Below are 13,747 nucleotides of genomic sequence, written 5' to 3'. Positions count from 1 at the left end.
CTCCTTAAGAAATTACAAACTTTCAAAGAAGTTTTTCCTTGTCTCTTCTTAAGATATTTGGCATGAGGGCATTTTTCGTATAACCAAACATGTATGTTACAAAATAATAATTTTTTTTCTAAATATCCTATCAAATGAAGTCCAAATTGTTCTGTCTCAAAAATCTATATATGCAAAAGATATGTAACCTCATAGACAATAGTCCTATTTGATGATAGTGAGAGAAATGATAGTGAGAGAAACAACTACTCTATGGACTATATGCCATCTAGCGTTGAATTAATAATACCAGCAATATCCAATAAATAGCTGGTAATTTAAAATTACCTGACTGAGATTATTCAGCTTTCAAAGAAATATCTTGTATTCTTGCTGTTCTATGTTCTAACATCACCTTTGACAAAGATCAACACTTAAAAGTAGCCACGATACAAAGATTTCTACATTTTATCACAAGCCTTTATTTAACTTGCCTTGTTAGTATGGGTCAAATTTTTCAATTGAATTTTAAAACAATTACCTTCCAACCGATTGAGATGAAATTTGGCATACACGTTTAGTTTGGATGACAATGCATGGTTAGCTAAGTCACGTCATTCTAAATCCCATATAGCGAACTCCCAAAGATGGCGGACCAGTTATTTTGTATGCATCCCCGTGATATGGGTATCATATGAAAGGGTTTGCTGAGAAGAATACGAAAATAAAATGACGTTACTAAAAGCTTGATTTTTGAAAAAAAAAAAATTATAGATATATGTATACATATTTAAACAACTTATTTAGGATTGTGTTTTTGAATATAAATGGAATTAATAAATATTAATAGAACAAAATTATATACAGGGTGTTGCGTAAGTGTGTTCAAAAAATTAAGGAGTGCATTCCTTGGAAAACTTTAAGGTGAGTCTTTCATACAATTTTTTTTTTAATTGGAGCCTCTCCTAAAAAGTGACAGTCCATTAAATAGGGAGGGTGTATACTGGTTTATTAAACTTAAAAAAGAAGTAAATAATGTATAATTTAAAATAATTTTAGTAGAAATGATATGAACTTTACAAAAGTTATTTAAAATAACCTTCGTTTTGAAGAAGCATGCATTCATTCTTTTCAAGAAACTAAAATGTATACATCTTCAAAAAAATATATATTTTTTTCTAAAAACTAACAATATAAAATTTTTCTAAAAGGCAAAGAAGTTTCTGAATAAACGAAGGCATCTTAAAATATTATTTTGCTTGAAAAAATCATCTGAAAAAATAAAAATGTTTGTAAAAAAAGCATGGAAAAGGCGGTTTATTTTATAAGTACTATAATTATTCTAAATTTCGTTTGTTTATATTCAACAGTTTTTCAGAAAAAAATAAAAAACCACTTTACACAATTCCCATTTAATGGACTGTAACCTTTTAGGGAAGGTTCCAATTAAAAAATAAATGTGAAAGATATGAAAGATCCCCTTAAAATTTGGCACCAAGACTCTCTCTGCATAGAACCAGAGCAGTAAGAAATTATTTAAATAATACCTAGGTTTGATTTGTGGATTGATAATAGAGGAAATATTCAATGGCCTTCAAATAGCCCTTACACTCCTGGTCAGTTTTTTGTGGGGTTACTTAAAAAAAACGAGGTTTATAAGGAAATTAGTGTAAACTTAGATGAACCAAGACATAAAGTTGATCAATGTATATAAAATTTAAGTGCATTTAATTTCCATTTCATACTAAATGCAGTTCTGAAAATTAATGAGGATTATACGAAGTGCATCAATAATAATGGCAGCCACATTGAGCATCTGTGGCCATTTGTGTTTTACTTGGTTTTTATAAATTAGGTATCAAAATTCTGTTAAAATTAAAACTTGTTAAAGTTAAGAATGATTTTTATTATCATAAAATAAGCGGATAACTCCAAATTTTTCGTTCTCACTAAACATTATTTCTTTGTTAAAATAGTTTGTTATAGGAAATAAATTAATTATGATGAATAAACTTCTGTCAATGTCATTTGTTTGTTCCGCGTGCCTCGTCCATAGCCACTGCGATCCGTCAGATATAAATTTCCCTCCTGTTTTTTCAAAAATAGTTTTAAACTGAAATATGTCGAAAAGTCCTGAATCAAACAGCAACATATTATATATTTTTGAAAAGAGAAAAATTTAACGAAGCTACGTATGCACTAATATATAGGGTGTTCGATTAAAAATTTGTTTTTCTTTAATTTAGTGATTTCCATTATTCTAATACTGTATTATAAAAATTCATAAAAAAGCTAAGTTTTGTATTAAAAAATTTTTTGTAATTTTTTTAATTAACTCACAATAAGTTGTCAGATTATAGTGACTAACCCTGTACATATCTTTAAAGAAAATGATGTAAAACCAAACAAAAAAACAAAAAGATAGGCGCATTATGATTTAAAAACTACAACTAACAAGTAATTCAATACTTTATATAAAAGAGACTATAGGATAACAATCCAAGCTAAAATTAATTAATTAAAATGTCGGATTTAACATACAATTTGACTTTATTTCTAGAGAAAAGAAGAAAAATAATAGCGTGTTTGTACTCTCAAATTTCTTGCATCTACATGAAAGAAATGAAAGTTTAAAAAAATATGTTAATATTATTTCTGGATAACTATAGAATTCTAACATCAGATTTTCTCCAGTTCCATTTGCATTTGCGATAAATATTTATTTATTCAACACACAGCACACCTTTTTGAACCTTATCTAAGTGATAAAATATCCCAAGTTGTAAACAAAAATTAAGCACAACAAGACCTATACGCAAATATCTCTTGACATCTATACGGATTGGAAAACAGTTTTATCGTCATAAATAAACATAAATTATAAAATTAATATTTATTTATGACATCCGCTGGAAGGGCTAGGGCGTATTTATTCTCAGTTGAATAGAAACCGATGCAGTAACAACACCTCTGAGCCATGCGAGAATTGTTATTAACGTTTCTTTTACTAGTTGCGACTATCACTCAAGGTGATACCGGCGTGTTATACCCTAGAAGCTCTATCACGAGAGAGGTGCAATCTCTAGACGGCCTATGGAAATTCTCCCTATGTAACAACAGCGTAGGTGTAAAACATCGGACTCAAACATCGGACTGCTCAGAGGTAAAATTTTACGAGAATTTAGTTAGTGGGTAAAGAGATATATTTTACATTTTTTAGTACAACGATGATGAAGATTTGGAATTAATGCCAGTGCCGTCAAGTTACAACGATATTTCGATCGACGACACCGTCAGGGACCACGTGGGGGTAGTCAAGTATCAAAGAAGTTTCATCGTACCGAAATCGTGGGCCCAGAAAACGGTTTGGTTGAGGTTTGGATCTGTGTGCTATGCTGCTGAAGTGGTGGGTACATTTTCACATACAAAACTTCAAAGGATTATTATTATCATCAAAAAACTTAATTTTCATCTAATACAGTTATTGTGGGATATTTTTTGTTTCATAGTACCTAAATGGCAAGTTGGCCATGTCTCACGAAATCGGACATCTGCCCTTCGCTGCGAATGTATCGCCATTTTTAAAATTTGCCAATGAAAACGACATTGTGGTCTTGGTAAACAATACTCTAACAAATTCTACCATTCCACAAGGAACTAAAGTAGTCCTACCTAGGTAAGTTTCGGTAAAAATATATTACCCCAGACGAATTAGAGTTTGAACGTGAAAAAAGTATTAGTAGACATTTTATTGCGCTTTATGAGGGGGAAGGGTATGTAGAATGATAATATCAAAAAAGTAACTCGAAAGAAGCGACGCCAAGTTGACAAATTGCAAATAAGTGACGGTCAATTCAAAGACCAACATGTATGCCAAAAACTGATTTGATTGACCGTGAAATTGTTACTCCAGCTATTTGTTAATGAATTTCGTTTTTTTGCAATTAATTGTTTAATTACCAAACGTTAGTTTTAGAAGTTAATATCGTAGATTTGATATAGTGTCTAATAGATCCAAAGAAACCTATCGAAAAAGAAAAATTTAAAAAATTTTAAATTAAGTAACCCTTTACAATTAACAAAGTAGGATGTGCAAAACAGCGTTATAAACAAATTGTCCCAAGGTCAGGCAAAATCCGCTCGAGAATTCGCTCTGTTTGCATTTAATAGAGCTTATTTTCACGGAAAATTAAAAAAAAGTAGAAATCACCTGCGCCTCTTTGTTCCCAAAAACTTTTTTTTTATAAAGTTAATTGTCGTATGTATCATACCGGGATTTTAGAGACAATTAAAGAAAGGGTTAAACTTTTATTTTCAGAAAGTTTTACATTGATAGTTCCTGTAATGAACGCGTTAGCAGCAGTAAAAGTTAAGGTTAATGAACGGCCTGCACATGGAAGGAGCGCCAGGCCCGCGCACGCGCGTGGATGCTGCGCTCGGTCGCGAGTGAGACTTTTTTAACAGAATTTGACACGTTCAAGTCAATAATATGTCTACTAATAATTATTTCAAGTTTTCAGGTTTTATAATTTAATTCGACTGGAGGGCAATAATGATACAGGGCAATAATGATAAGTTTTGTCAAACTTTAATGGCGTATTCTACCGATGAAATTAATCAAGGTTACATATGGATACGGGGTGTTAAAAGTTTCATGAGTGATACAATTTGGGGATGACACTTTTTTAGTAAGGACTATTTTTTCATGGATAACTTATTCCAAAATACACTCCAGTGGCGTAGTTATTGGGGGAGTAGGGGACTTTTCTTGGAAAAAAATCGTACGCAACTGGTTTTTTAATAAATTCAATACCTAATATTTTTGAGAGATTTCAAAACACAAGGAGTGTTCAAAATGCTGTCCTTGGGACGCAATGCATGCTGCGCAGCGTTTCCGCATTGATCGTCTTACACGCCTCATAATTCCAGCCGAATGTGTATGGTTGCGAAACCCACCACAATGCGCTGTCGAAGTACTTCTACATTGGGAAGTGTAGTACGACATACCATAGTTTTGAGGTAGCCCTAACAAAAGTGATCCAAGAGATTCAGGTCGGGTGAACGAGCCGGCCAAGCAATGGGCCCTCCTCTACCAATCCAGTAATTAGGATACTGATTTATTGTAGGCTGTAATGAGGTGGCGTCCCATCATGCATATACCACAATAATTGACGTAACCTCAATGGCACTTGGTGGTAATTCTTCTTGTAGGAACCTTTGATAAGTTCTACCATCGAGGGTTCTGGGTAAAAAGTAGAGACCAATCAAGTAATCGCCCACAATGCCTGCCAAACGTTCGGAGAAAATTGTTCTTGGAATCGACGTTGTGAAATAACATGCGGATTTTCATCCGCCCTTTGGTGGTTATTATGACAATTCTCTTGTGATTTTCGCTTCTTCGGTAAATAATATTAATAACTGAAAATCAGGTTGTTCGCATTGTTGTAAAAAACAGTGATATAATTCAATCCTCGGTAGACAGTCATTTTCATTTAACATATGGTACACCCAAATCTGATGATATCTGTCTGGCACTGGTAGATGGGTCTTCATCTACAGATTCCCAAATTCTGTCTTCCAAATGAACTGTACGAACAGGCCTTTCTCTTGGTCGACGTTTTAGTAGCGACAAATATGCGCGTTTGGAAATCTCTCATTAGGTATTGAATTTGTGTTACACATTTAGCAATCATTAGAAAATGATAAATAGCAACGTAGGTACTTAAGTATCTTCTTATTTGTTTTCCCAATTATCTAAAGACTAGTAAATTTTACGAATACTTTACAAGAATACTTTATTGCCACAAATTGATTGTATATTTTAAAAACATTTAAAATTATTGAAAAAACTAGTGGCGTACGATTTTTTTTTCAAAAAAGGTCTTCTACTCCCCCAATAACTACGCCACTGGAGTGTATTTTGGAATAAGTTATCCATGAAAAAATAGACCCTACTAAAAAAATGTCATCCGCTAAATTTTATCACTCAATCTTTTATGTCGGTGAAGGTACAGGAAAAATAATATAAATATTTGAAACTTTTAACACCCTGTATCTCCGTGGGGAAGCGTCCTATCAAAAATTTTTATAGGGCAAACGTGGCTTATGTTCATCGGTAGAATACGCCATTAAAGTTTGGCAAAAATTATCATTAACGCCCTGTATATGGTCATAATTCACACAACTTTTTACAGTGGGAGAATAAAACAAGAATACACTTTTGACTTTTTTAACTACGCTGGAATTGACAGACCTGTGGTGTTATACACGACGGAAGACACATACGTCGATGATATTACAATCACAACACAACTTAGTGGAACAACAGGTAAAATTTTCAAAAATTCACTCTTTACTTTTAGATGAACATTAGCCCATCTTCTAACTGCATCGATTTTTGTAGCCATCGTAACCTACGACATATTGGTGGAAGGAAATGATATTTCTGACATAGTAGTTACTGCAATCGATAAAGGAGGGAAATATATAGCTTCGAATGATGCGCAAACTTTAACTGGAACCATAAAAATCGAAAACGCTAAATTATGGTGGCCCTATCTTATGGATGCTGAACCGGGATACCTGTACACACTAAGGGTAATAAAACAGTATAATTACATGAATTTAATGTTATCCAACAGAAATATTCCCCTAACATGAGTTAGTTATACAGGGTGAGTCGGGAGAATCTCACCACCAAAGTCTAAACGTCAGAATAATAAGAAAAAACTGAAATATTGTTATGCGATTTTCATTTGTTTTTCAAATTTAGCGTAATTACAATTTTAGAAATTGCAAGAGTAGGATATCAGTAGGATTTTATGTTGCAATTTTTTACACGTTAATATGATGAAAGTGCTACAAACTGCCAAGATCTTAATCAAATTTAGAGTATGCAAATATGGCGTTTGCTTATGGTTTTTTGTAATGGGAATGTTAATGCTGCTATTGAAGAATATCGTCGACGGTTTCCACACCACAGATGTCCTGATAAAAATGTATTTATCAAAGTTTTCAATAAACTGTGCGAAACTGGAAAGCTTCCCAGTGCTTGTGAAACATCTGAACGAGTAAGGCTTCTGGAATCTGGAATTTAGGGAGTGTAGCTACAGCACTTAGGCCCCATTGGGCCCCTTGTATTTCCTCCCGTTAGGAGATCAATCCACCCGAGGTGCTAACCAACCTATTACAGAGAAAAAGGTGATGACGTTGCTCAGGGGGATCTCTCTAATATAGACGTTATAGACCATAGAAGGCCAACGTTCTCCCAACATGAATTCTCTTATTGACGAGACGGCAGTGCATTCACATAGCACATGTGGTACAGTCTCGTCTACCTGTTCACAACCCCTACAAAGAGGTGTTTCACATTTCCTCATGTTGTGAAGGTGCTTCCTTAGCCAGCAGTGTCTAGTTTGAATACCTGTCACTAGGCGAAGATTTGATCTAGACATGGCCAGGTATTTTTTGCCACGAGCAAGGCTTATGTCGTACCATGTACAGAGAGTACAACACCTACAACCGGAATATTATGCTAAGTGTATCGAGTTTTGTCGATGGATAATCATCTTGTATCCCGCATACATTTTACGGATAAAGCAACTTCACCGGTGATGTTATAACTAATAATCGGAACTCTCATTATAGTCAGACGAAGCCTTTGGGAGAATAAGACATAAAGTATTTGGTGCTGGAGAGCTGCAAGAGGTTGAGGTGAGAGACCTTCCATGGACCAAAATCCTGGCGTTCATTAGGGCGTCGGGTAGGTTCGAGGAGGGTCAGAGGCAGAGAGTGGTTAGGTGATGGGACGGCGGGGTAGGCAAAAAGGGCCCACTTGTGGCCTAATTGCCAGGCTGAGGCAGCCCCTTTTGCTACTACTACTACTACTACATAGTCAGACGAAAATCCTCACGCAACACTCAAACGTGTGGTATGGTATGATCGATAGTTATTTAATTGGCCCTTTCATTTTGGAGAATCGACTCACAGGAGACCGCTACTTACAAAATGAATCATATGTAAGTACTACTAGAGGACGTTCCTATAAACATGAAAATATAAAGGTACTAGCAGGACGATGGAGCTCCTGCACATTTCACTAGTCCAGTCAAGCTACATTTTGAACGAGAGCTTTTCAGGGCGTTGGATTGGCCGCGGCGGTCCTACTAATTGGCCTCCAAGATTTCCAGACCTCACAGCACTAGATTACTGTGTACAGTACAGTGTACAAAGTTAGAGTGAACACTCGAGAAGCACTAATTTCACGTATCATCAATACAGCAGCACTTATTAAAGAAAGACATGCAGCAATTAGGAGAGTTACAGACGTCCTTCGAAAGTGTTTAGGGGGCAATGGCGGTGATTTTGAACATTTCCTGGAGTTTCCCCAACTTACCCTGTGTAAGGAAACATGTAACACATTGAGTGAACATAAGTAACTTTCATAAATTGCCTTTTAAACTGATTTCATTAAATAAATACCGTATAATGCTACAATATTCAAGTCTACAATTTCTAATAATAATTCCTTTGATGAATGTGATTGGAGAAAGTTTTTCATCTATAATAATTATAATTAAAATATACTACCCCCTCTTTAATTTTGTAATCTAATTCTCGTGAACAGAATAAGCTAAATAGACATTATTGCAATAGAAACAAGTGGTGATGTTTTAGGTTGAAGTGTTTAATATTGGCGACAAACTACTCGACCGTTATGACCAACCTTTCGGGATCAGGGAATTAACGTGGGACAACACCACTTTCAAAATCAACGGAAAACCGCTATACCTACGCGGTTTTGGCCGTCACGAAGACTCCGACATTCGTGGTAAGGGTTTGGACTTGCCTCTGATCATAAGAGACCACAATCTGATCAAGTGGGTAGGCGCCAATTCATACAGGACTTCTCACTATCCTTACGCAGAAGAAATCATGGATCTGGCTGATAGTTTGGGTATCATGATCATCGACGAGTGTCCTGCGGTTAATACACAGTGAGTAGGACAAATAAAAACAATTGAAACGATATTTTTCTTGGGTATTTTGCCTGCTGTTTAATGTTTCTAGAAGATACAATAAGGACTTGTTGGAAAACCACAAAAAATCTTTAACCGAACTGATCAACAGGGATAAAAATAGACCCAGCGTGATAATATGGTCAGCTTCAAACGAACCCAGTACCCAGTACAATGAATCCGGGCCTTATTACAAGTATTTATAAAGAAAATACATAACAAAGCGCTAATTGTGTTGTAAAATACTTTATTTTTAGGGAAGTTATAGCACACATAAAGTCACTGGACACATCCAGGCCAGCAACAGTAGTAAACAGTTACAATGCTCCAGAAGACCATTCGGTAAGAACAATTTTTAATGTATTTTACTTATGACATTTCTTAAATCCACTTTCTTTTCTTTTGGGTATTTTGCTACACTGTAAATTATATTAGATAAGGGTTGTTTTTCAACAAACTTATTCCTTCTTTGGGGATTTGCTATCCTGTGATGGAAATTCTGAGACATTGGGTCTTTCCTTTGTAGGATTTACTTTTTCTGGATATGGCTCCAAAGGATATCTTACTTGGAAAAGAAATTCGCAAATTATTGGGTTAACTTTTTCATAATAAAGTTCCTGGTTTCTGGAGATTTTCTAATATGTGACAGGAATTGTGAGACTTTGGGACCATCTTTTATAGAACTTACTTTTTCTGGATATGAATCCATTTGCAGGAGGCGAATTTCTTATCTGTGAAGGAAATTTGCAATTTGTTGGAGCTTCTTCATTCAATATATTTTTTGTCTGGATAATGTTCCCTTTCTGGACTTTTTCTAATTTAGGATGAACATTCTAATGTCCTTGCACCTTCTTTTGTAGGGATGGTTCTTTCTGGATACGGTTCTAATGATTTTCTTTCAAGAGACTTCTTAATGTTTGAGGGAAATTCTGATATTTCAGTAGCATTCAGTAGTATGTTACTTGGGCTTTCTCTTTCTGGATAAATTTCTAAAGGCTTTGATATCTTATGAGTATTTTATGTTAGACTCTTTATTCCTGGTTAAGGCTTCGGTCTTTCTTCTGAGGAGACTTCAGAGTTTGAGATGGAAACTCTAATATCTACCTTAGAAGCATCTTTTGTTTAGCTCTTCCTTTCTGAATAACGCTCTTTCAGAGGAGACTTGCAAGTTTTAGATGGAAACACTAATGCCTTAGGAACGTCTTTAGTAGGGTTTATTTCTGAATAAGGCCCTAAAGCACCATAAATAAGTTCACTTAATTGGTGTTATATTTTCAGAATGTTTCTCCAATGTTTCTGAGGGGATTACCTAATTTGGGATGGGAACTTTGAAATACTTGAAACATTTTTTTGTTTAAGTGCACTTGCGTCACAATCGTATGAGATTATCCTTTATTGTGTATATAATTTTCCACCAGTTTTTATATTTCACAAATACAATAAAACAATTCTACACAAATTAGAACTGTTTTTCAAACCAAAAATCTATTTTATCTAAAATACGACCAAGAAATAATGTTCAAATATTCAAAAAATTGTATACCATGTTCCATATGAATGAAAAATTATGGCAGTGAAACTTCGAGATCTTTAAATGTTATAGTTGATTAACAGCAAAAATATACTACGAAAGAAAATTCGAAAAATAAAAGATTTATGAGCACATTTGAGAAGAGTCATTATTAAATGGAACTCATAGGATTTTATTCTATTAAATGAAATGTGTGTCTAATTTTTTTTTAAATTTTTATCACTGTTGAGAATCCAGGACAATATTTGACATGTGATATTTTATGTAAAAAATAAATTACTTTTAAAATTAACAAAGAAAATTGAAACGCCAAGAACACAAGAACATACACTATGAAAAGTGTTTTTACGGTGATTTGTGATTATTTATCTACTTCCCATTGTGATATTTCAAAATTATCGGTGGGAATCAGTTTTGAATCTAGGTGAGATATAACCTATACAAAAGTATGTCATATTTTAGATGTCGCTGATGCCAATTGGCACAAACCATTACTTTGTAGCATTACTACTGGCAGAGAGTGACTTACTAATCTGTAGGTACTATGAAAGCATGAATAGTGTCGTAGTAGGTGAATTGAGGTTTTTAACTAATGATACGGATTATAACCCCGTCCACCGAGAATATCTAGTAAACAGCTAAGATCATTCTCATGTTCTCATAAAAGTTATCAAGTAGTGACAATTTAGATATTACATGCTTTTCAAGTTATATCTCACTCACACTTAACACATGTCGATATATAAGACACCCAAACAGTTCGTCGGTCGTCTCACATACGTCATATTGATGAGAAGCGACAAGTTCGAATACTGGACGAGGCTGTAGTCCGCAGAGTAGTTGTTTCTCACAATATGACTAGTTAAAAGCAGCCCGTGACTTATCCTTATGGCGCAGGGTTTTATTTACTGTTTTTGATTTTTTTTATTTACAATGTGGCAAAATATTTACAAATGAAAAACTAGGAATTATTCTACGACTGGATCTATTTTCAGGGACAATTCCTGGATATTTTGTGTTTCAATAAGTACCTCGGGTGGTACGACAACCCAGGGGACTTGGACGTCATAGTTTCAGACTTGAAAGGGTACGCAGAAGCATGGCATCGAATACACAACAAGACTGTGATTGTGACGGAATACGGCGCTGATACTTTAGAAGGATTGCACTTTGTAAGTCTTAACATCTTTACTTAATGTATACGGTGTTTCAGAAGGGCCTTAAAAAAGTTACAGGCAACACATTTTCCTCAATCAATCCATAGAGACACGAAGAAAGTTGTTTAAAAAAAGCACTATAAAATTTTGTTCTTGATGGTTACGTAGAAATTTTTTTGCTAAACAGCTGTATATACGGGGTGTTCCAGACCACCCGTCCACCCCCATCTAAAATCAAAAGTTCACATGGTTATATAAAAAATGGTTCAGATTAAAGTTACTGGTCTCCAAGGGGCACATTTTTTCGAGATCTTGTCGTTGAAAGTCATTTATTTACCTTTCCGAATCCAGAATTAAGAATGAGGTTTCCTACGTAAAAAATCGAAATTGACCATGAAATAACCTTGAAAATTTCCAACGTCAAAGTCAAACATGTCACTTCAAAATTTTGCAACGTTTATCCGACACATTTTTCGCTAAACTTTAACTTTGCGGGGTCATTTGGGTGGATAGATTCAGTAAAAAAAATTGACGTTCACATGACCTTGGGGGGGTCAAATGGACCCCATACGAGATACATCATCTGAACATAGAATTTTCCGCTCTTTTCGAATCCGGGGTTGAAAATAAGGGTTACCTTACAGACAAATTAAGTTGACCTTGAAATAACCTTGAAAATGACCTTCAAGGTCACGACAATATGTGCCTCTTGGAGATCAGTAACTTTCATTTTTCACATAAGACCAATATACTAGTACTATGTACTTTGGATTTTAAAAGAGGCGGACCGGTGGTCTGGGACACTCCGTATATGGTCTTTTCTTGGGTACAAGATTCCAGTGTGATAATCATTAATATTAAAAAACAATGAAAGAAGACACAGCAATTTTTTTACCCGACGTTTTGCTCCCGATCGAGAGCTTTTTCAAAAGACTTTCAATTTACAATTTATTTTATAGTCAATTAACTAAATAACTCAAAACAACCATTTCATATAACGCAAAAACCCTAATTATTTAAAAATCTTAGAAGTAAAATGTATTTTTTCACTTTACATTTAATATTTGTTGTAATCTTTAACTTGTTTGGTTTGTACGAGAATAATATTAATTTTGATAACACGCCAGAACTCGTACTCATTCCCACATCAGTATATTCACACGTGCTAGCGTGTCATCAAAATTAATATGTATATTATTCTCGCATAAATTCAAGATGTCAATAAATATTAAATGTAAAATGAAAAAATAAATTTTTTATTTTATATGAAATGGTTATTTCGGGTTCTTTGGTTAATTGGCTGTAAAATTTAAATTATAAATTAAAAATCGAGAGCAAAAACGTTAAGTAAATAAATTGCTATTTGTCTTATTTTATTGTTTTTAATTTTAATGATTTTCACACTGGAACCTTGTACCCAAGAAACGAATCTTCTAATATATATATTTGGCAGCTACCCACGTACATTTGGTCGGAAGAATACCAAACGGACCTGATGTCTCGATATTTTCAAGCATTCGATGAACTGAGAGAAAAGGGATGGTTTGTTGGAGAAATGATTTGGAATTTCGCTGATTTCAAAACTGCCCAAAGTATATCTACATTTGAATATTTCGACTACCGATTACAATTTACTATTTTTCAGCTTATACACGAGTGGGCGGAAACAAGAAAGGAATTTTCACCAGACAACGGCAACCAAAGGCTAGCGCTCATCTATTGAGAAGAAGATATTGGGCTCTCGCTGGACTATTGGACAACGCAACTCAACCTGATGATTTAGACGAGTACATCATATAAAATTCGAAATATGGAAACGATTAAAATTTTATTATAACATTACAAACTGTTTTTGTTTTTTTAATAAATTCATATGCTTAAATGGTCATTTTGTTTTAAAGAGTAACAGCTATATAATTTTTTTTTGTTAGATGATACTAATTATTTTATTTTTTATGAAATAAATACTTAAGAAAATAATAAATTCTCACATGATACAATCATCTAATCATTAATGATAAATTATATTCGGTTAAGTGGATCACTTTCTAATAAACTGACTA

At 34.1% G+C, this 13,747-nt stretch overlaps 1 protein-coding gene across 1 annotated transcript; it reads left to right on the top strand.

Annotated features, from left to right (window-relative positions):
* The first annotated feature begins 2,928 nt into the window (after positions 1–2,928).
* LOC108910688 (beta-glucuronidase) lies at positions 2,929–13,533 on the top strand. The gene is made up of 11 exons (XM_018715385.2): positions 2,929–3,142; positions 3,200–3,385; positions 3,489–3,655; positions 6,174–6,307; positions 6,383–6,576; positions 8,656–8,975; positions 9,049–9,192; positions 9,254–9,338; positions 11,523–11,699; positions 13,138–13,276; positions 13,330–13,533. The coding sequence occupies exons 1-11, from the start codon at positions 2,957–2,959 to the stop codon at positions 13,482–13,484; spliced, it is 1,887 nt and encodes a 628-aa protein (XP_018570901.1). The 5' UTR covers positions 2,929–2,956; the 3' UTR covers positions 13,485–13,533.
* Positions 13,534–13,747: the final 214 nt, after the last annotated feature.

Source organism: Anoplophora glabripennis, unplaced genomic scaffold, assembly GCF_000390285.2.
Source record: "Anoplophora glabripennis isolate ALB-LARVAE unplaced genomic scaffold, Agla_2.0 scaffold280, whole genome shotgun sequence".
Lineage (NCBI taxonomy): Eukaryota > Metazoa > Arthropoda > Insecta > Coleoptera > Cerambycidae > Anoplophora > Anoplophora glabripennis.
This window is presented reverse-complemented; position numbering and strand designations above follow the sequence as displayed.

Excerpts from the sequence above, each read along its gene's own strand:
- LOC108910688 (XM_018715385.2), top strand. The coding sequence starts at position 2,957 with ATGCGAGAATTGTTATTAACGTTTCTTTTACTAGTTGCGACTATCACT. Across the intron at positions 6,577-8,655 it reads GATACCTGTACACACTAAGG|GTTGAAGTGTTTAATATTGG; the intron begins GTAATAAAACAG and ends GTGATGTTTTAG. Across the intron at positions 8,976-9,048 it reads TGTCCTGCGGTTAATACACA|AAGATACAATAAGGACTTGT; the intron begins GTGAGTAGGACA and ends TAATGTTTCTAG.